At 42.7% G+C, this 23,817-nt stretch overlaps 1 protein-coding gene across 1 annotated transcript in view; it reads left to right on the top strand.

The window, feature by feature from the left end:
- Positions 1-21,729, top strand: part of GLIPR2 (GLI pathogenesis related 2) — a 49,217-nt gene extending 27,488 nt beyond the window's left edge. Inside the window, exons 3-5 of the mRNA XM_087713187.1 lie at positions 1,960-2,063; positions 12,993-13,070; positions 20,580-21,729. Of these exons, the coding sequence (XP_087569313.1) occupies positions 1,960-2,063; positions 12,993-13,070; positions 20,580-20,740 (343 nt within the window). The 3' untranslated portion in view covers positions 20,741-21,729. The remainder of the gene's footprint in view (positions 1-1,959; positions 2,064-12,992; positions 13,071-20,579) is intronic.
- Positions 21,730-23,817: the final 2,088 nt, after the last annotated feature.

Below are 23,817 nucleotides of genomic sequence, written 5' to 3'. Positions count from 1 at the left end.
TGCGTTAATTCAACACACGCAATGTTCTGATTGCACCACAAACGCAGTAGTCATCCTTACCTTTCACAGAGGCACTGAGTTTTATAAATATGAGCATGATAGTGTAGAATAATCATATCCAAGGACCAGTGGTGGGTTTCAAAATTTTTTGGAACCTCTTCTGTAGGTGTGGCCTGTTTTCCGGGTCCACTGGTGGAACCTCTTCTAACTGGTTCGATAGATTTGATGAATTGGTTCTACCGAATAGGTGCGAACTGGTAGGAACCCACCTCTGATTGCATCTGAATTGCAACTCAGCAATGAGGATGAATACTACTAACAGATTTAACAGATTAACAGAGTTGGAAGGGACCTTGCAGGTCATCTAGTTCAACCTCCTGCCCAAGCAAGAGACTATACATCTGCTTCTACATCTGCCTCTATACTACCTGCTTTTGAAGGAAGAGCGAGATACCACACATGCTATTTCTGCTTTTCTACAGCCTTCTGCAAGTACCTGTAATTCAGGTTCATGTTTCTTCTTCAAATACTGTGGCAGATTGAAGAGACTTACTCTTCTGATTCATTTATGTGCTGCTTTACACTATTCATAGATGGCATAGTTGAGTTCTGATTTTTAAAAAAAATCTAATTTCAGATTATCTTCAGTGCATTTCTCGGAAAGTTTTGATACATTCAAGGATAGCTTTATATGAAATACAATGCTAAATAGGGTAATTAAAGCATGAATAACTGTTGGTAAGCTAAAGGTAAAGGTTCCCCTCGCACATGTATGTGCTAGTCATTCCAGACTCTAGGGGGTGGTACTTATCCCCATTTCTAAGCCAAAGAGCCAGCGCTCTCCGAAGACATCTCCATGGTCATGTAGCTGGCATGAAGGTGCACGGAACGCTGTTACCTTCCCACCAAAGGTGGTCCCTATTTTTTCTACTTGCACTTTTTACATGCTTTCGAATTGCTAGGTTGACAGAAGCTGGGATATGTAACTGGAGCTCACTTTGTTATGTGGCGCTAGGGATTCTAACTGCTGAATTGCAAACCTTTCTGATCGACAAGCTCAGCGCCTTAGCCCCAGAGCCACCGTGTCCCTCTGTTGGTAGAGCTTTCAAATTGAGGGATGGTCATACAAGAGGAGCCCTGGTGGCACAGTGGTTAGAATGCAGACAGACTCTGTCCACAGCTTGGAATTTGTTCCTGATGGGGCTCAAGGTTGACTCAGCCTTCCGTCCTTCTGATTGTTGGGGGCAATTTGCTGACATTCTAAACTGCCCAGAGGCTAAGTGCAATTGCCAAAATATACTTGTGTGAACCTGTTCCATGCAATTTCTGCCACTAGAAAAACAAATATACGTGTTGGCTCAAATAACACTAAATCTAGCTTACATGAACAGCTATTGGCTTCTTCAGACTGGAGAATTAAATAGCAGTTACAACTATTGCAAATCTAGGAGCGGGAGCATTGAAATAAATAGAGATCTATCTACTTCAAAGGGAATAATGTTTGTACCAACAGGAGACAGTATTCATTGTCAAATCAAATTGTGACAAGAATTAGATACAACAAGAAGTACAATCTAGAACATAGTTGAAAAGTAGAAGACGTTCAAGATGGAGGCTGTCACAGAAATTCAATACTGAAGAGGAGAAAGCTTAAATGCAAGAAACTCAATTTTATTAAATATAAGAAGCACCATGCTAGGGCTGGGACTGGAGGCCCAGTCAGACAGTCATATTAAAAAGCAATCCACTTGTCCATAAAACAGGAAAAAATCATGGTCCTCAAGGTAGCAGAGGCAGCACAATAAAATAGGAAAGGTTAGCAGGAAAAGTGGGGGTAGATGACTTTTTCCCACCAGTGTAAAATTTCTTCTCAAATTATATCATGTATACGTCTGACTAAATCATTTAGGCTATGTGCTCCCTATATTTAGCAAATACTTGTTTATTGTATTAAACAAGGTATTCAGAAGCACTTGCTAGCACAAGAATCCTCAAACACAGTCCTGAATCTAGCAGTGGAAAATGTGGAGAAAATCTAGCATGGGCTTCATACGATCAATCAGGTAAAATCTTTGTTCCTATATACGAAAAGCATGTATCAAACCTTTTAGTGTAAATATATATATATCTTGCTATATAGCATAATCTATAGCACATAGAAACAGAACCCCAATTAATAAATGCATTTAAAGTATCTACTCAACAGCCTGTTAAATCTTTCATAGATATTGTACGCTCTCTAGAGTTCTAAATATCATGCAGTGTAAGTTTCTATGCAAATTATCCCACATGCTCCAGAAGGAGCAGCTCTGTGCCAAGATTCCATTTATGCACATTCCATTTACTCTGATGTAACTTGATAGCTGAACTATAAGCAGACCTATAAACTTAAGCTGAACTATAATCAAGAAAATTTTTGAATTTTATGGACTAATGGAATAAAGTGAAGTGTGTCATGTAAAAAAAAAATCCTTTTTTAAAATTTTTGCAAAAGGGGAACTCTGCATTAAGGAGAATGATCTGGGAAGTTTATTTTAAAGGGAGCTTCAACATTAATTTCTCTTGAATTTTGCTTGTAGCATTTTTTAAATTATGAAAAGGTTCCCTTAATTTTCATTTCTTTCCTACCATGAGAACTCAAAGTACAGTAACATGGATTTCCCTTTAACCTGATCTATTGACATCTCTCCATTTCTTTCTTTATTCTGATATTTCATCCCACTCCTTTATTGAGCAAGTAAATCTTTTTGATTTGCTTGTACACATCCATAAACTTGACTTATTTATATATCAATCTGCAGACTTTTAAAAAATATGATTAAATATATATCTCTAAAAATTAAATATGTATTTTTTTTAGTTTTTAGTTTTATTAAACATTTATAGGCCGCCCTTTTCCCTGAGGGGACTCAGGGTGGCTTACAATAATAGGGGAGGGGAGTGCAGGACAAAACACAAAAGAAACTGTGAGTAACAAATAATTAGCAGTAAAAACGCAACATTCATTCAACATTCGGGAGGGGCGAGAGTAAAGTCTTATCCCCAGGCCTGACGGGATAGCCAGATCTTGAGGGCTGTGCGGATGGCCTGGACGGTGGTGAGGGTGCGGATCTCCACGGGGAGATTGTTCCATAGCGTCGGGGCTGCAACTGAGAAGGCTCTCCTTCGCGTAGTCGCCAGTCGGCACTGACTGGCGGATGGAATTCGGAGGAGGCCTACTCTGTGCGATCTGATGGGACGGAGGGAGGTAATCGGCAGAAGGCGGTCTCTCAAATAGCCAGATCCACTACCATGGAGCGCTTTATGAGTGGTAAGTAGGACCTTGAAGTGCACCCGGAGATCCACAGGTAGCCAGCGCAGCTCACGGAGGATCGGTGTTATGTGGGCGAACCGTGGTGCGCCCACAATCACTCGCGCGGCTGCATTCTGGACTAGCTGCAGTCGCCGGATGCTCTTCAAGGGCAGCCCCATGTAGAGCACATTGCAGTATTCCAGCCTAGAGATCACAAGGGCTCGAGTGACTGTTGTGAGGGCCTCCCGGTTCAGGTAGGGCCGCAACTGGCGCACCAGGCGAACCTGGGCAAATGCCCCCCTGGTCACAGCTGACAAGTGATGGTCGAAACTCAGCTGTGGGTCCAGGAGGACTCCCAAGTTGCGTACCCTGTCTGAGGGGTATAAATTTTGACCCCCCAGCCTGAGTGTTGGAACGTCGGCCGAATTGTTGGGAGGGAAACACACCAGCCACTCGGTCTTGTCCGGGTTGAGTACCAGTTTGTTAGCTCTCATCCAGTCTTTAACAGCCTCCAGACCCCGGTTCATCACGTCCACCGCTTCATTGAGTTGGCACGGGGCGGACAGATACAACTGTGTATCGTCCGCGTATTGATGGTATTTTATCCCGTGCCTCCGAATGATCTCGCCCAGCGGTTTCATGTATATGTTAAATAGCAGGGGGGATAAGACCGAACCCTGCGGCACCCCATAAGTTAGGGGCCTCGGGGACGATCTCTGCCCCCCCACCGACACCGACTGCGACCTGTCCGAGAGGTAGGAGGAGAACCACTGCAGAACAGTGCCGCCCACCCCCACCTCCCGCAGTCGTCGCAGAAGGATACCATGGTCGATGGTATCGAAAGCCGCTGAGAGGTCAAGGAGAACCAGGATGGACGCATGCAATGTTCCCTCTAATTTTTTTTCAGTGTGAGCGGAAAAGTACAGTGTGTGAGTGGCACAGTTTCATGCCTGAGCACCTAAGAGAGCCACAGTTTGAACTGCTGTCGCGTCTGCTGGACATTTGCGCAACATTCCAAGCGTCAAGCGCCAATTGCGAGCGAGGTTTCAGCCCGATGAATGCCAGACATGAAAAGTGCCACTCAAACACTATACTTTTCCGCTCACCCTGAAAAAAAAAAAGACTTCTGCTCAGCTTTTACATTGTTAGACTGGCTAGAGAGAGACATGGCACCAACAGGGTCCTGGGTCCTGGCATTTTGCAGGCAACCTGTCCTCTCACATTCTTTGGAATGCAACCCATCACATGTGAATTAGATTTTGCCAATTATCCTATTAAAAGATAATCCTATTATTCTAAAATACGACTAACTCAATATTAAAAACTGTAAATATTTGATGCTGATAAATAATAGCAGTAATTGTTATTTAGTATGAGTAAAATCAGTATTGATATATCAATATAATATCTATCAAAATTGACAATAAACACTAAAATAACAATACAAATATATAATGTGAAATATAAATGTAATAAATATAATATATAAATGCAACATAAATGTAATAAAATAATTTATCATGAAACTCTCCCCCTTTAAAGTAGTAAGATCAATTAAATAGTCTAGCAAGTTTGGACAATATGCTATATGTTATGTTACTTAAGAATATATATACCTCAGAGTCAGATACAACATCCACATCATTTCCAACTGAGTCAATAAAATCATATGCCATGCCAAAACTATTTTAAATAAAGATATGAAATTAATCAAGTATTGCATTTATTTTTCAAAATGAATGTACATTTTTTTATTATTTAAGTTTTGTACCCTATCTTTTCTAACGTTAACTTTAAAAAGATGTTACATCAGACTACAATACAAGTAATTAAATGAAGACTAAAATAAGTGTTTTGGCATATTGAGCTTTTTATATTTCTTTCTTATATTGCTTCCTTAGTTGAGAACTTGCTCCTCAGCTTACTTACGCTTTAACTGTTTCTTGCTTTTATGGTTTATTCATTCACTGCTCCATCTTCAGTTTTTTTCACAGGGGGAGGGCTTCCTTCCTTCCTTCCCTCCCTCCCTCCACTCCTTTGGCCACCAATTTTGATCCAATTCTCTCTCTCTCTCTCTCTCTCTCTCTCTCTCTCTCACACACACACACACACACACACACACACACACACACACACACACACGTTCTTTGTGGGGGGGGGTTGAATTACTCCGCCTCACTGCGCAAAGTCGGCTCAGCATGTGTTCGGCCCCCACTTACGCCGAATCAAATCCGCGGCCGGCGGGACCAAGGCAGGGGTTGCATTTCAAAGCCACCAGTCCTCTTGCTTCTTCTCCTTCACCAGTAAAGCTCCCGCTGGCTTCCCGGCCCATGGCTTTGGCGTCTCTCCCTCCACGCGGAGCCCCTGAGCTGGCTCCCGCGTTATCCCTCCCCCTTCCTCCTCTGCCGTGCTTTTGAGGCCGCGGGAGCTAGTAGGAAAGCGGCGGAGGGCTCGGCCGTTTTCCTACTAGCTCCCGCGGCCTCAAAAGCACGGCAGAGGAGGAAGGGGGAGGGATAACGCGGGAGCCAGCTCAGGGGCTCCGCGTGGAGGGAGAGACGCCAAAGCCATGGGCCGGGAAGCCAGCGGGAGCTTTGCTGGTGAAGGAGAAGAAGCAAGAGGACTGGCGGCTCATCAAAACAAGTCTGGGGAGGTCCTTTGCGGGCGGCCAGTTCTAGCCACCTGCAAAGGACTTCCCCACATTTGCTTTGGTAGAAATCTCTGCGCGGCAGTTAGAAACCTCTGCGCGGGGATTTCTTTTTATATGCGCGGCCGCGCAGGCACGCACCTTAGAGGGAACAGTGGACGCATGGCCTCCATCTCTGGCTCTCCAGAGATCATCGGTCAATGCGACCAAAGCGGTTTCTGTGCTGTAACCGGGCCTGAAGCCGGACTGGAAGGGGTCAAGATAGTTAGCTTCCTCCAAGGTACGCTGAAGCTGGAAGGCCACCACCTTCTCAACAACCTTCCCCACGAAGGGGAGGTTGGAGACTGGACGATAGTTATTAAGAACGGCTGGATCCAAGGACGGTTTCTTCAGGAGGGGTCTCACCACCGCCGCCTTGAGCGCGGTGGGGAAGTACCCCTCCTGAAGAGAGGCGGTAACAACCGCCTGGATCCAGCCTCGTGTCACCTCCCTGCTGTTGGCAACCAGCCAGGAGGGACACGGGTCCAGTATACAGGTGGAGGCACTCACAGCTCGCATAGCCTTGTCCACATCCCTGGAGGCAACATCCTGAAACTCAACCCAGAGATGGTCTGCCAAGTCATTCCCTTGTGTCTCGGCTGGATCTGCGGGAGTGGAGTCCAGGTCCGACCGAAACCGAGCAACTTTGTCCGCCAAGAACTGAACATACTCCTCAGCCCTGCCCTGTAAGGGGTCCCCCGTCTCCCTCCTATTTAGGAGGGAGCGGGTTATCCTAAACAGGGCGGCTGGGCGGGACTCGGCGGACGCTACCAAGGTGGCAATGTGTGTTCTTTTAGCTGTTCTTAATGCCCGGATGTAATCCTTGGTGCATGCTGTCAAAAGTGTTTGGTTCGACTCGGACCTATCGGACCTCCACACGTGCTCTAGGCGTCTCCTCCGGCGCTTCATCTCCCGGAGCTCCTCGGTGAACCAAGGAGGCCTCCGGGATCTGCCGACCCGGAGGGGCCGTAGTGGCGCAGTATTTGGTATTTCCAAATGTGTGCTTTAAAAAGTAAGATGTGCAATTAAATATTAGAATATTTGGTAAAGGGAAACATGGTAAATCACAGAATATATTAAATTGCCTTGGAGAAAACAGATGAAGTTATTTGCTACCAAAATTTGCAATACATCAAGCACTTCTATTCTTGGTTTTTTCATACATTTTCTGTGGCCACAAGTAAAGGGAATGAACTATTCTTGAATAGTTATCTTGTCTCTACAATATCTAAATCTGCTGTGTATAAATCTATTATTGCTGGATAATTTTGGTAGATACTAGGAAAGTAGTTAAATTGTTAGGCTAAGGTAGTGAGATCCAGATCAAGTCCTCATTTGATCATGAAGCTCATAGGTTAACTTGAGGCTAGAAAATATTTCCACTCAGTCTACCTCACAGGACTGTAGTGATAAAATGCAGAGAATGGGAATAAGGTAACAAAGATTTGAAAGATGGTAACAACAGTGCACCAATGATTGGAAAAAGTTGTTGAAAATAAGTGAAACTAGAAAAGGAATATGCAGGGCATAGACATATGCCATCTCACATTGATTTTCCAACTTTAGCCATGGAATTCAAAGTAATGTACGTAAGGATTTTTCCATTTGTAACAGCAATGTTGTTGGCTGAGCTATAGAGATCTTGAACAACTTACCATAGCTGGCTTCCTCTGGCCAGCATGCTCTAGCCAACTTATTACTTCTGCCAACTCGCCTTTGCCAAGTTGACACAGCATAATTTCACACTGTCAACTCACTGGGGAACAACTCACCATGGACGGTTGTAAGAAAAGCCAGGTGGATAGATAAGCGAGAAGGTGGGCAGAGTATGCGGGGTATGGCAGGTAAGAAAGCTGGTGGGCAAAGCTTGTGAGTGTGGCAGGAGGATGGACCATGCCACCAGCAGAAGAAGCAACATGGAGCATGTCCCATCATGTAGCAGCAGCCGCAGCAGCCCAATTGCTAGTGAACCAATGTTCGATTCAAGTTGGTCTGGGCCACTTTAAGGAAGCACACAGAACACTGCTCTCCCTGTCCAATGCATCTTATGTGACCATGGTGAGTCAGTACACCTTATCAAACCCCCCTCCCCACCCCCATACAGCTAGTTGTCCTATACTGCCTGCTCTGGCTGGCCTCACCATCCTCGGCCACTTCTTTCTGGAGCCCAGTGTGGCAATTAAGATTCCTGGGAGGCAATTCAGCCAGCCATTGGAACTTTTAAAAAAAGATAATATGCATATACTGTATGCCCAAGGCAAAAAAACAGAACAAAACACTGAGCTTCCTATGCCTCAGATTCATTTTCATTAATCCCATGGCAGCTTGCACTGAGCACCAATTGGGCGGCGGGCAGCTGCTTCTGCAGGGACACACTCTGCACTTTCAGCTCTGGCTGCTACTGCAGCTGGTGGTGTGATCCAACCTCTTGCTGCACCCTGCATGCTCTATCCACCCACTCTCTTGATATCAAGCAACAAGCAATGTTGTTGGCTTATATGTTCTGCTCACCACCTTCTTCTTATATGTTCTGCTCACCACCTTCTTCTTATTTCTTCTTATTTCTTTCTTTTTTCTCTCCCTTTTTCTTCTATCTTTAGTATGTTGAGTATATGGGATTGTATGTAAGTGTGTGAGTGACCCACTTTTATTGTTATTACTGTTGCATTTGTGTATTTTAATAATTACGTGGGGACTGGTTGTGTGAGTGTTTGAGTATGCTTGGCTCGGAGGACCTGCTAGGGAAGGCGGGGGGTACCGGGGTGATTGGGGGGACTACGGCCACGGGAGTGGGTCGGAGCATTGCGGTCGTGACAGGGAGAGGCAGATACGGCGGGGACCTTAGGGCTAGCCATTACCGGGGAAGGAGGGTTCGCTACATTACAGAGATCCCTCCTTCCGGCCCTTTGAGTCCCACTCCAAGACCAGATGGCGCGAGTACCCAGGACCCTGGTCTCAGGCTGCTGTTGCTAAATGCCAGGTCTGTTATTCACAAGGCTCCCCTCGTCCGGGACTTAATTGTTGACGAGAGGGCAGACCTGGCATGTATTACTGAAACCTGGCTGGGCACAGAAGGAGGAGTCCCCCTTGTAGAGATGTGCCCAGAGGGATTTCAGGTGCTTCATCAGCCGAGAGCCCAGGGAAGGGGTGGCGGTGTGGCTATTGTAATCCGGGAGTCTCTGTTACCTCGTAGGGTCCCTGCTCCGGAGCTTGTCGGGTGTGAGTCCCTGCTGATAAAGTTGGACCTCAAGGGTCAAGTGGGTTTGCTGCTAACGTACCTGCCTCCCAACTGCGTTGCAGCATCCCTCCCCTCGCTCCTCGAGTCAGTAGCCGAGCTGGCAGTTGAGTTCCCCAGGCTTATAGTTCTGGGGGACTTCAATTTGCCATCGCTCGGTGAACGCTCTGATGGGGCGCAGGAGTTCATGGCTTCCATGACAGCCATGGGCTTGACCCAGGTAATTCGGGGCCCAACCCATGCAGCGGGTCACATGCTCGACCTCGTATTCCTCTCGGAGCAGTGGATGTGTGATCTTGGTCTGAGGGGTAATGAGAACATACCCCTGTCGTGGTCAGACCATTGCCTACTGAGGCTTGACTTCCGGAGGCCAAACCCCCACCGTAGGGAGGAGGAACCGACCAGGTGGTTCCGCCCCAGGCGACTTATGGACCCATTGAGGTTCCAGACAGAGCTTGGGGTCATTCCTGATACTCTCGCCCACAGTTCGGCGGAGACTCTGGTTGCCGCCTGGCACTCGGCGGCGTCGGAGTCTCTTGATCGGATTGCGCCACTACGGCCCCTCCGGGTCAGTGGATCCCGGAGGCCCCCTTGGTTTACCGAGGAGCTCCGGGAGAAGAAACGCCGGAGGAGATGCCTAGAGCACCAGTGGAGGTCCGATAAGTCCGAGGCAAACCGAGCACTTCTAACCACCTGCACCAAGGACTACGTTCGAGCATTAAGAACTGCCAAAAGATCATACATTTCTGCCTTGGTTGCGTCCGCCGAGTCACGCCCAGCCGCCCTGTTTAGGATAACCCGCTCCCTCCTTAACAGGAGGGATGCGGGAGACCCCTTGCAGGGTAGGGCTGAGGACTATGCTCAATTCTTGGCGGACAAAATAGCTCGGTTTCGGTCGGACTTGGACTCCACCGCAGTAGATCCAGCCGAGACACAGGAGGACCGCTTGGCAAATCATCTCTGGGTTGAGTTCCAGGATGTTGCCTCTGGGGATGTGGACAAGGCCATTCGAGCTGTAAGTGCCTCCACCTGTATTCTGGACCCGTGTCCCTCCTGGCTGGTTGCCAACAGCAGGGAGGTGACACATGGCTGGATCCAGGCGGTCGTGACCGCCTCCCTTCGGGAGGGGCACTTCCCCGCCGTACTTAAAACGGCGGTGGTGAGACCCCTCCTGAAGAAACCATCCTTGGATCCAGCCATTTTAAACAACTTTCGTCCTGTCTCCAACCTCCCCTTTATCGGGAAGGTTGTTGAGAAGGTGGTGGCCTTCCAGCTTCAACGGGCCTTGGAGGAAGCTAGTTATCTTGACCCCTTCCAGTCCGGCTTCAGACCTGGTTACAGCACAGAAACCGCTTTGGTCGCATTGACCGATGATCTCTGGAGGGCCAGAGATGGAGGCTATGCATCCATCCTGGTTCTCCTTGACCTCTCAGCGGCTTTCGATACCATCGACCATGGTATCCTTCTGCGACGACTGCGGGAGGTGGGAGTGGGAGGCACTGTTTTACAGTGGTTCTCCTCCTACCTCTCGGACAGGTCGCAGTCGGTGTTGGTCGGGGGGCAGAGATCGTCCCTGAGGCCCCTAACATGTGGGGTGCCACAGGGTTCGGTCTTATCCCCCCTACTATTTAACATTTACATGAAACCGCTGGGCGAGATCATTCGGAGGCACGGGATAAAATACCATCAATATGCGGACGATACGCAACTGTATCTGTCCGCCCCGTGCCAACTCAATGAAGCGGTGGACGTGATGAACCAGGGTCTAGAGGCCGTTAGGAACTGGATGAGCGCTAACAAACTGGTACTCAACCCGGACAAGACCGAGTGGCTGTTGTGCTTCCCTCCCAATAATTTGGCGAATGTACCAACACTTAGGCTGGGGGGTCAAATTTTACACCCCTCAGATAGGGTCCGCAACTTAGGAGTCCTCCTGGACCCACAGCTGACTTTTGACCACCAGCTGTCAGCTGTGACCAGGGGGGCATTTGCCCAGGTTCGCCTGGTCCGCCAGTTGCGGCCCTACCTAGACCGGGAGGCTCTCACAACAGTCACTCGAGCCCTTGTGATCTCTAGGCTGGAATACTGCAATGGGCTCTACATGGGGTTGCCCTTGAAGTGCATCCGGCGACTACAGTTAGTCCAGAATGCAGCCGCGCGAGTGATAGTGGGCGCACCGCGGTTCGCCCACGTTACACCTGTCCTCCGCGAGCTGCACTGGCTACCTGTTGGTCTCCGGGTGCGCTTCAGGGTACTGATGACCACCTTTAAAGCACTCCATGGTAGTGGATCTGGGTACTTGAGAGACCGCCTCCTGCCGATTACCTCCCTTCGACCAATTCGATCGCACAGACTGGGCCTCCTCCGAATCCCATCTGCCAGTCAATGCCGACTGGCGACCACACGGAGGAGAGCCTTTTCTGTTGCAGCTCCGACCCTGTGGAACGATCTCCCCGCTGAGATCCGTACCCTCACCACCGTCCAGACCTTCCGCGCAGCCCTCAAGATCTGGCTCTCCCAGCAGGCCTGGGGATAGGTTCCTAATTCACCCGCCCGAGTGTTTGATTGTTGAACGAAAGTTGTGTTTTACTATTTTTTCTTTGTTCACATTTTGTTTTGTTTTTGATGTTGCACTTCCCTCCCTTGTGATTGTGAGCCGCCCTGAGTCCCCTCAGGGAAAAGGGCGGCCTATAAATTTTAATAAATTCTAAATTCTAAATTCTAAATTCTACCACTTGCTCACCTGCCTGGCTTTCACTCTGGCTGCTCGGGCAATCCATCGTCTTGCCACACCCCAGACACTTTGCCCACTCACTCATTCACCAGCTGCTACCCATGCATTCTGGCCACCATCTCACTCTCCCACTGCACCGCTCACCACTCGGCTTCCCATTCTGCTTTTCCCCCAGCTGCCCAGGCAATCCATCATCTTGCTGCATCCCGCCCACTCTGCCCACCCACTTGCTTGACCACTGCACCCCATGCATTCTGCCTACCCACTTATTGCCCTGCCTACCCAACTGGCTTTTCCTTCAACCAACCGCAACAAGTTGTCCCCATGGTGAATTGGCCATGTGGAACTGTCCTGCAGAAACTTGGTAATGGCAGGTTGGCAGTAGTGAGCTGGCCACAGTCAGCTGTCCCATTCTGATATGGCAATATGCACAAAACTGTACTCAGTGTCATTCACTTCATAATATGATGTGGTTCTTATATGTATGTCTTTAAATAGTCTCAATATAGGTTAGTACTTCAATATCAACATTCTTCTTTTATCTTGCACTTATATGCATGTTGATGTTAAATAAATGATTTTAGAAAATCACAAGCAAATATTTTAATAATTACAGATCATTCATACATAAACAAAAGCTATTTCATAGCTACCCAGGCATTTAAAAATTCTTTCAATAGTATTATGTGATTACCAGATGTGGGTTACTCCTGGTTCGGCCCGGATCGGGCAAACTGGTAGAAATGGCGGCAGGAGGCTCCACCCACCCACCTGGATGCTTCTGCACATGCACAGAAGTGTCATGCACCAGTGCCCTCCCCGAACCGGTAGTAAAAAAATTGGCAACCACTACTGGTGCTTACTATCTCCTTTAACTTATTTTAATAATTTCTTAATAAATCAAATTATCATGGGTAATGGTCAATATCTTAATCAAACTGGAATTAATAAAAGAATTTGATAATCTGTAACTGTCAAGAAGAAAGAGAAGGGAAGGGAAGAGTTCACTTCATTCCAGTTCCATTGCACAGTTTTCTTTGTCTTGCAGGAAGCGAAGTAGCTGACAGATGGTATAATGAAATAAAGAATTATAATTTCCAAAGCCCTGGTTTTTCCTCTGGGACAGGTAGGTATACTGGGCACTGTTTTGTAACATGGCACAGAAAGAAACATTTGGTTCTCTCCCAGATTGTAAAACCTCATGCTGACAGATATAAGAATGTAATGTTCAAATATTGACAGAAACATTTTGGAGTCATAGGAATGTATGGAGGGTGAAAACATTTTAAAATATTTCTCTAATGTTTTAATTCAAAGCATCATTGATTTCAAAATAGGTATAGTTTAAGTTCTCAGAAAAGAAATGGATTACAGTACTTAGAAATTTAATAATATAAGTTTATTTGTGTACTGCACTTTACATTTTAATGAATTTGCCTTATTTACAAAATATATAGCAATAGCGCTTAGACTTATATAGCACTTCATAGTGCTTTACAGCTCTGGACAGCGATATACAGAGTCAGCATATTGCCTTCAACAATCTGGGTTCTCATTTTACCAACCTTGGAAAGATGGAAAGTTGAGTCAATCTTAAACTGGTGAGAATCAAATTGGCAAACTGCTGGCAGTCGGCAGTCAGCAGAATTAGCCCTCAATATTAACCACTATTGTCACATGGCTCTTAATAAAATATGCAAATATTATATTTACAATATGCAAAATATAATACATACACAGAGACAAAGACATAGACACACACACACACACACACACATTTATATACCGTATTTTTCGGAGTATAAGATGCAACTTTTTTCCTCAAAAAAGAGGCTGAAAATCTGGGTGCATCTTATACATCGAATCCAGCATTTTTTGGCCTCCTGAAGCCTCACCCCCTTCACCAAAATGGCCATGCATACCCTAATGGAGGCATTCAGAGAGCTCTGGGGGCTGGGGAGGGCAGAAATGAGCAAAGAATGGGCTGTTTTTGCCCCCCCCCAGCACCTAGCAGCACTCTATAAGCCTCCATAAGACTATGCATGCAATTTTTTTTGACAAAAAATGGGCCAGTTTTCACAAAAAATGGGCTGTTTTATGCTTGTTTTTGCCCCCCATTCTCCCAGGAGCACCCTGCGAGCCCCCCCCCCCCGATTATTCATGACTTAAAAAAAAACATGCTCGTTTTCGTGAAAAACGGGCCATTCTGGGGAGGTTTGCAGGGTGCAAAATCACTTTTGTTTTCCTTTTGGAAAGCTCTTTAACTGATTGATGAGAATTACATTGACCAAGTGCTGTGCCAGCAGAAATACCTACCTATCTACTGTATTTCTCTCTCTCTCTCTCTCTCTCTCTCTCTCTCTCTCTCTCTCTCTCTCTCTCTCTCTCTCTCTCTCTCTCTCTCTCTCTCTCTCTCTCTCTCACTCTCTTTCTCTCTCTCTATCCCTCTACCTACCTACCTACACACACACTCCATCTCCCTACCTACCTACTGTATTTCTCTATCTCTCTCTATCTCTCTCTATCCCTGTATCTACCTAACTACTCTCTCCCTACCTATCTACTGTATTTCTCTCCCTATTTCTCTCTCTCTATCCACCTACCTACCTACCTACCTACCTACCTACCTACCTACCTACCTACACACACTGAAATTATTTGTGAGGTGCAAGAGATGGTGAGCATGGTCACCTTATGGCTGCTGTTGTTTTCAATATTTTTGGGGAGGGCTTATTTTTTGGGAGGGTTTATTTTAGTGCATGCACTAAAAAGCCCAATTGGGCTTATTATCTGGGGAGATTTTATTTTCAGGGAAACAGGCTCCATACAACTCTACTGTGCCCTTTTTCTTTAACAATAACAATTTTGGATTACTTTGTATTACAAATTAAAAATAATTCTTTAAATTTCAGATATTAATATGCAAACATTCCCTGTTGAGAGAAATATAGAACTGCTTCTGTAAAACAATTTGTATCCATATTAATTAAAAAGAGAAATAAATTAAAATAAGATGTAGTATCCCAATCATACCACAAGATGGTGATAAATCACTACAATTTATTCATTGATTGCTGGAGTCAGGCTCTTTTACTGCAAAAATGGCTTAAAGGTAGCTTAATGAAGACAATGCAAAATATTCAGCAACTGTCAGTATTATATGCTATTTAATCTCAGTTTGTTTAGAGACATAGGTATAAAGTATTATAGCAGAATAACAGAATAATAGAAAAGAAGAGTTGAAAGGGATCTTGGAAATCTTCTAATCTAACTCCTGCTCAAGCAGGAAACCTTATATTATTTCAGGCAAATGGTTGTCCAATCTCTTCTTAAAAACTTCCAGTATTGGAGCATTCATAATTCCTGGAGACAAGCCTTTGCACTGATCAATTGTTCCAACTGTCAGGAAATTTTTATTTGGTTCTAGGGCGCGTCTCTCCTTGACTAGTTTCCATCATTGCTTCTTGTTCTGCCTTCAGGTGCTTTGGAGAATAGTTTGATTCCTTTTTCTGTATGGCAGCTCCTTAGATATTGCTATCACATCACCCCTAGTCTTTAAAAAAAAATTAAACTAGACACACTCAATTCCAGCAATTATTCTTTATATGTTTTAGACTCCAATCATCTTTGTTGCTTTTCTATGCACTCTTTTTAGAGTGTCAACATCTTTCTTACTTTGTGGCAACCAAAACTGGATGCAGTATTCCAAGTGTGGTCTTACCAAGGCATTATAAAGTAGTATTAACACTTCATGTGATCTTGATAAAATCTCTTTATTAATGTGGCAGCTGGAGTACACTGCTGGCTCATATTTAAGTGATTGTCTATTAGGACTCCAAGATCCCTCTCACAATTACTACTATTGAGCAAGGTACCACATATAGTGTTCCTGTGCATTTTGTTTTTCTTACCTAAATATAGAACTTTATTTTTTTCAACCACTGAATTTCATTTTGTCAACAGGGTCCAATGTTCAAATCTATAAAGATCCTTCTATATCTTAAGCTTATCTTCTGGAGTGTTGGCTATTCCAGCTTAGAGTTATCTGTAAATTTGATGAATTCCCCATCTATCTCCCCATCCAAGTCATTGATGAAGATATTGAAGAGAGTGAGCCTTGGGGTACCCCACTGCATATGTCCATCCAAGTAGATGCAGTTCTATTAGGACTCCACATTGAGTGTGGTTGGTCAGCCAGTCCATCTGGTGGTGATGCTGTCTAACCCACATTTTCTATCTTATCAAATAATAGGTTGTGGTCCATCAAATGCCTTACTAAAGTAAAAGTAAATGATACCCATAGCTTTTCTCTGGTCCACTAATTTTGTCACTTCATCAAAAATGTAATAAAATTTGTCATGATATGTTTTTGACAAACCCATGTTGGCTTTTGGTGATGACTTTGTTTGCCTCTAGATATATGCAGATTCATTGATTGATGATCTTTTCCTGAATCTTCCCAAGTATTGATGTTGGGCTGATACTGAACTTGGCATTTAATTTTGTTGTATGAGATGCAATAAAGGAAACTAAACTAAATTAAACTGATAGGTCTGGATTCCCCCCCCCCATTCCCTCCTTTTAAAGATGAGGCCTCATATCAGCCCCTTTCCAGTTCTCTGATAGTTCCCCAATGATCTAGGATCTTTGAAAGATATGGTTCAGTGGTTCTGGGATCAAGTAGGCCATTCCTTCAGAACCTTGGGGTGTAATCCATCTGGTTCTGGGGATTCAAACATTTCTAGGGTGTATAGGTGCTCTCTTACCATTTCCTGGCCTATTTTAACCTGAATTCCTAATCTGTTTTTTACGGTACTGTTTTTGATAAGTTCGACACCCCCCCCCCCCCCCCCGGTAAAGACAGATTCAGAAAATAAGTTAAGCAGTTCTGTATTCGGTCTGTTACTCATAAAATAAATAAAAATAAATAATAAATAAAATATTTATTTGTGAGCCATGATCCAGTGGTTAGAGTGCAGGACTGGAGGCTACTTCTGCTGACTGCTAGCTGCCTGCAATTTGGCAGTTCAAATCTCACCAGGCTCAAGGTTGACTCCGCCTTCCATCCTTCCAAAATGAGAACCAGATTGTTGGGGGCAATGTGCTGACTCTGTAAACCACATAGAGAGTGCTATAAAGTACTGTGGAGTGGTATATATGTCTAAGTGCTGTTGCTATTATTATACAGTAAATAAATAATAAAACAAAGCAAAATAAATCTATTTTTAGGGTTAGATTTTTAAAATAAATATATCTATATAAAATAAATACATCTATATTTAGAGTTAACCCTAAACTCTAACACTGATTTGAGGCTAAAATGTTTCTTACATATCTACAGAATTAAGCAAGATTTATTCTTGCTTAATACTAAGATTTCCTTCTTTCCTGGAATTCTAGTGAGTCAATTCTAAATTCTAGTGAGTCAGTTCTGAAGCTGTGCAAGGATATTAAATTGAACATGTTTATTGCATCAGTCCAGTTTCTCAGAATTCTGCCTCTAGTTAATATATTTCTATTTAAGAAAAAAAGAAATGATAACATCTAAGACAGTGTTTCTCAACCTTGGCAACTTGAAGATGACTGGACTTCAACTCCCAGAATTCCCCAGCCAGCATTCGCTGGCTGGGGAATTCTGGGAGTTGAAGTCCAGACATCTTCAAGTTGCCAAGGTTGAGAAACACTGATCTAAGATATGCCTAAAGGCTAAAGTTATCTCTATGTGACAGAAGAAATGGTTTCTTCTTGAAATGTGCTGACACACAATGTGCTAGTTGCCTCCAGTGAATTTGGATAAAGATTTACAATCTGCACATTTACTAGATAGATAGTTTATACCTTTTTAATATGTCCTCTCAGGCTGGAGAGAGCAAGTTGCTATTTTATGTTACTCCCAGGTTTTCTTCAAAAACTCTTTTCTTCTTCTCTTCTTCTCTTGATAAATTTGTAATCCACAAAGGCCCACCAAACCCCAGTGTTCAACCCCAAAAGCCTCATAAATCACCAAAAGGAGAACTCAAAATGTATTCCACTTGATTGTAAAAGTAAATCCCTGCTAGTTCCCAGCTTCAGTTCATTCTATCTTTTTAGCTTCCATGTGAGTTCAGAGAGCTACAATGTTTTAAAAAGTTACAATGTTTCACTCTCTGTTTCTGCTATCCAGTATGAACAGTTTACTGGTACAGATAACTTGCTTATTGCTTGTAGCAGACAAGCTAATCAACCACCTGATCTTCCAGCCAGTTCATTTCACTTTCACTTCTAAAAGTCTTTCTCAGCCTTTAGATGTCGCTGTTGCTCTATTACTTTAATTTTTCTCTCTTTTTAACTTATATTATCCAATGCAAACTTTTTAAGGATTCCAGAGCCAGAATTTCATATTCCAAAAAGTTTTCAATTCAGTTAATATTGTTGTTGAAATGACCAGCCCAGTTTTTCCAGCTTCAAACTTATTTCTCTCTCTCATACAATTCTCTTTCCCTTTTCTGGATCTGCAAACAGCTCTCAAGCTTGCTCGCAGCTATTCTTGGGGTGGGGGGTGGGGGTGGAAAACAAACAAATCTACCTCCTCCTCTTTGAGTTCCACTTTTACCCAGGCTAATCATTAAGGTGGCAAGTTCCTCAACAGAAGTTGGAAAAGTCTCACCCAGATCAGCTACACTGTTCCTCAGTCTTGCTTCACTGCCTTGGTCAGGCACATAATAGCCGTCTTTTTCTTCTTGAGAGCTTCCTCTGGATCAAACAATGAGTTTGTGATCTCCTTGTTATCGACAGAGTGTCTTCTCTGTCTTCATCACCCCTGCAGGGTGACCTGGGTCCAAAAGGACCTATTGGCTGGTAGGATTCGCCGAGTTTCCATGAAAACACACCATGTCACCACGATGTCAGCCCTGCCTCTGCAAATTGCTATTCTGTTATGTCCTCATATTAGAGATTTCATGATTCTGCACTTCAGAGTGATTGGGAGATTGCTGTGGGTTTATGTATTACTTGATTCTCTAAGGTCAAGTAACCTAAATTCCCAAGGCAATTATAGTTCATAAAACTTGGTACATTGAAAAAAGGAGAGTGTCTGTGAGTCAGTTCCTAATAGAGGAATTATTATGTTAATTGCAGTTGCTGTATGTACTTTATGGATCTCACAAAGAATGAAACTGGTAACATATTATGTCCTAGTGGTTAAATAAAGTGTAAATTAGCGTGCATCAAGCGCATGCAAGCACGCGGTGCATCCACGAGTGAACCAGCAGTAGAGATTGCCGGAACCCACCCCTGGATAGAGTCCATTATTCAAGTATGTCAAGATCTTTTTGGATTCTGAGGTTGTCTTCCAGGGTGTTGGCTATTCCTGCCAGCTTAGTGTCATATGCAGATTTATGAGTTCCCCTTTTATTCTCTCATCTAAATCATTTATGAAGATATTGAAGAGTACTGATCTTAAGTCAGAACATTGTGGTACCCCACTGCTTACTTTCCTCAATTGTAAATGTAGTACCATTAAAGATTACTCATTGAGTATGTTTTGTTAGCCAGTTACAGATCCAATAGAGAATGTTGACGTGTTCCAATGAATCTCTCCAATTGGGAATTATGTATGAAAATATTCAGACAATGAATGAAACTAAATGCTGGGGGAAAGTGGGAACTTTTTTCACAGAGTCCGTAACAAATCCCTTAAAATTGCAAGATAGTCATCATGGCATCATATGGAGAGATTCAGAAGGGGATTACACAAACTCATTAATGCTAAATCTACTGCAAACTGCTTCTAATTGAAGTTATAGTCAATAACTTCTTGAAACCAGTTTGCAGGGAAAATTGTTCCTCTGCAAGGCTATGTACAAGAGCATAAACAGTAGAATTTCAGTTCAGTATTTCAATATTACACACACACACACACACACACACACACACACACACACACACAGGAATCCAAATAAATAATAGTAACAAGAACATTTCAAAATATAGTGATACATAAAACAAACAATATAGTTAAATAAATCTTTCCTCTGTATCTAAAAAGAAAAGTAATTCAGCTTATCAATAATGATTCTGGAGTGAGATTAAGATAAAGAACTCTTCATTTCAAGCCACTGTCAATAGAATATATATATATATATATATATATATATATATATATATATATATATATATATATATATATATATATATATATATATATATATATATTCTATTGACAGTGGCTTGAAATGAAGAGTTCTATATATTCTATATAATATAATCAATTATCTATTTTGCATTTACTATAGGAAAATATATATGCATGTGGAAATGTATATTGCAGTTAGCCAAGAATAGTTGGTTTGTATTCATTATTATAATTTACTATAATTTGGGGCAATTCTTTCCTATTTAACTTTGACTTATGCTAAAACAGAAAAATAACCAAGCATTCTTTGCATAAATTAGTCCATAAGATTTTTATTTTTAGAAAATTACAAAAGCAACCCTCTTTTGTTCACATGTATAATTACTTGAAGCAATTTTTCATAAACTACTAATTTGGTATTCCTTTCTCTTTGTTTAGTATGCTCTGATACGTATGACCAAAGTCCCTTTAAAAAAAAAAAAGAGCGAATGCATTATTTTTACAATACACTTGATTTTTCAGGTCATTTCACAGCAATGGTTTGGAAGAACACAAAAAAGATGGGAGTTGGAAAAGCAGCTGCGAGTGATGGCTCCACATTTGTAGTGGCTAGATATGAACCTGCTGGCAACATTGTAAACTCTGGGCAATATGAACAAAATGTTTTTCCACCAAAAAAGTAACATTCTTTTTATAACAGGTTATAAAAAGAAAACTGAGAGTTAACCTGATTACATTGGATAAACCACTGTTGAATGGTACTTTAGTCTTTAAATGATTATTTCAAGAAATGTTTAATGGACAAGCAGTTCTGCCTACAAAATTGATTCTTGTACCGAACCATTCCTGAAACACAATGAAAACACTGAAAGGTAATGACAAAAACAAACATATGGAACATACATTTCAAGAAATGTAACAGCAAAATATATCGAAATAACAGTATTAAGATCATAATATTTTGATATTAAAGTTTGCAAGTATATTTAGAGGGTTTATATAATTTCATATCTGTACAGAATTCCTTCTCTAAAATATATTTGCAAACTTTAATATCAAAATAGTTTTAATACTATTATTTCATACAATAAAAGGATTTCTAAAAAGAGGAAAGACTGGTTTTAATTGCTTATAATTAAATGCCCATACGGATTGATTGTGTTGCCTGAATGCACATGAAAAATAGCAAATTCCTAACGTAAATTGCATGAAGCTATTTATCTGGCGCATCCAGTGTTTGTAGATAAGCATGGACTGGTATAGTAGGGTTGTAGGCATTCTGAAAATATAACTATTTCCACAGAGCACAAAACTTATTTATCCATTAGCCTCTCATCTGACTTCTTTTTCTTTTATATAAAATGCAAGGACAGATTAAATTAATAGTTTCATTTCTCAGTCTGGAAGTTAGCTGAAGCTTACAGAATTACTATTTAATAAGCATCTCACTCTCTTTTTATATTGCAAAGACTTTGTGTCAGTGCAGTATATGGAGAGTGAGGAGCTCCTATTAGGGACAGCTGGCAAGACTGGGAAATCAGTTAGTAGTAAATGATGCAGCTGTTGAGGAAGTGCTCCATTGCCACAATAGTCAAAGCTTTTGCTTAGAAGCCAAACTTTTGAAAGGAATTTTTAAAAAAACTTTAAAAGGTAAAAAAGTTTAAACTCTCCTGGTTAGAGACTGTTGAAATAAATATATTACCCAAGACATTAAAATTTAAAATTTGAAATGGTGCCAATTTTATTCCCATATAAAACTTCATAAGACTAGCAAAAAACTTTCAATAGATTTATATGGAGTGGGAGAAAACTTGAAATAAAATTTAAGATTTTACAGGATGGACCCAATTAGCAAAAGAAAGCTTGGGACCATATTGGTTGGAAACATATGAAAAGGCCTTCATGCTGGAGTGGCTAGACAATGGCTAAAATTGATGATGATGATGATGATGATGATGATGATGATGATGATGATGATGATGATGATGATGATGATGATGATATTCTTCCATTCGATCCTGTCTGGTTCTTGGAGATTGCCTGACCAAGCCCTGCAATTTTCTTGCCAAGGTTTATCAGAAGTAATTTACCATTGCTTCCTTATTAGGGCTGAGAAAAAGTGACTGGTCCAGAGCCCTAAATGTCTTAGGTCCAGGCTATTTGAGGAGCCATCTCACTCCAATAAGAATTGCCTGTCCCACTTACTCCAGTGGAAGGAGCCTGTGATAGACCCTGTCGGCCAAGAAATTCCAGCCAGCAATGTCAAAGAAGAGCCTTTTCTACTGTGGCCCCAGCCCTGTGAATCATTCTACGATGATCAGAAGCGAGAACTGTTCCAACTCTTCAAGCATTCTGAAAGGGTATCAAAACCTGATTTTTCCAATTGCCTTATGAAGTGTTCACTGCTGGAAGTGGTGGATAGAGTAAGAAGAAATCTCATCCCAATGTCATTTGTCTCCTTTATTCTAGTTTTTTTTTTAATGTTCAATTTTTAAAATTGTTTCTATACTTCTTATTTTTTTCTGTAAGCCACCCAGAGTCACCTTATCATTGATAGGGGAAATATATAAATATAAGCAAGCAAGCAAACAAACAAGCAAGCAAGCAAGCAAACAAACAAACAAACAAACAAACAAACAAACAAACAAACAGTCATCCAGCTGACTTTGTGACTAGAACTCATTTCCTGGTTTCTAGCCTGATGCCTTAACCAAACTGGCTGTATAATATAGTATGCATATTACATCACAGAAACCAGAGTTGAGAAAATGACCAAATAATAGAACAGAATAGAATAACAGTTTCTCTCAGGCCTAATCCCAAAGACAACACAGTAAAATCCAATCAAGTTGACACTGCCCCCCCCCCCCATTTCTAAGTCTAGAGATTGGAGGGTCTAGCCCCGTGATGGAGAACCTATGGAACACATGCCGGAAGTGGCACGCAGAGCCATCTCTCTGGGCATGCCAGCCATCACCCATTGCTGTTCCGGGTTCTGGTGTGCAGAAACTGAAAGACCACATAAACCGGCATGCATGCCAGAAACCGGAACACCAGATGACCAGCGCGCATGTGCATGTCAGAAACTGGAAGCTCAGCCAGCACACCAAGGCTACAGGCTGGGTTTGGAGCTATGGGCTGGATTTGGGGCTTTGATAAATGCTTCTCTTGACATAGTTTATCTTATAGGGTTTTAAGCATCCTGTTAGCTCACTGTACTCTCCCTGATGACTGCAGGATATACGGGATGTGTAAATTTTGGGTGTCATACAAGGATTGTCAAATATGTTAAATGATCTGAAAAACAAAATGCTTTCCTCAATCCATGTCCAATTTGCTAGATATCCTTTAGGACACGGCCGTCAAACGCCCAGCCCGTGGGCTGAATGTGTCATGTGCTGGCCACACCCATGCCCGGTTTAGTGAAGGAAAAAAAAGTCCTGATATTTCACCTGACACTGCCAACATGAGATTGACACCACTTGCTTTAGGAAGTATTGAGCAGTTTCAATGGCAGTAGCATGTCAGCAAGGAATGGCTGATATCCAATAAGTTGATCTTTACACAGAAGCAGGTGCTGGAAGCCATAAACGTTTCTTGGGAGAGGTGTAACATCCTCTCTCCTTACCAATGAGCAAAAAAAGAAAAGAGAAATCCTAAAAAATCCGAAATAGGTACAGAAGTGCACCCACAAGAAAATGTATAAATGGAGAAAAAAAACCTGTACTTGAAAAGAAGAATTTTACTTGGATGCAAAATT

The sequence above is a fragment of the Thamnophis sirtalis genome, unplaced genomic scaffold (assembly GCF_051295495.1).
Source record: "Thamnophis sirtalis isolate CommonGarterSnake01/CBP01778 unplaced genomic scaffold, rThaSir2_p1.2 scaffold_4, whole genome shotgun sequence".
Taxonomy (NCBI): domain Eukaryota; kingdom Metazoa; phylum Chordata; class Lepidosauria; order Squamata; family Natricidae; genus Thamnophis; species Thamnophis sirtalis.
The sequence above is the reverse complement of the archived record's forward strand: the minus strand, read 5'-3'. Positions and strand labels throughout refer to the sequence as shown.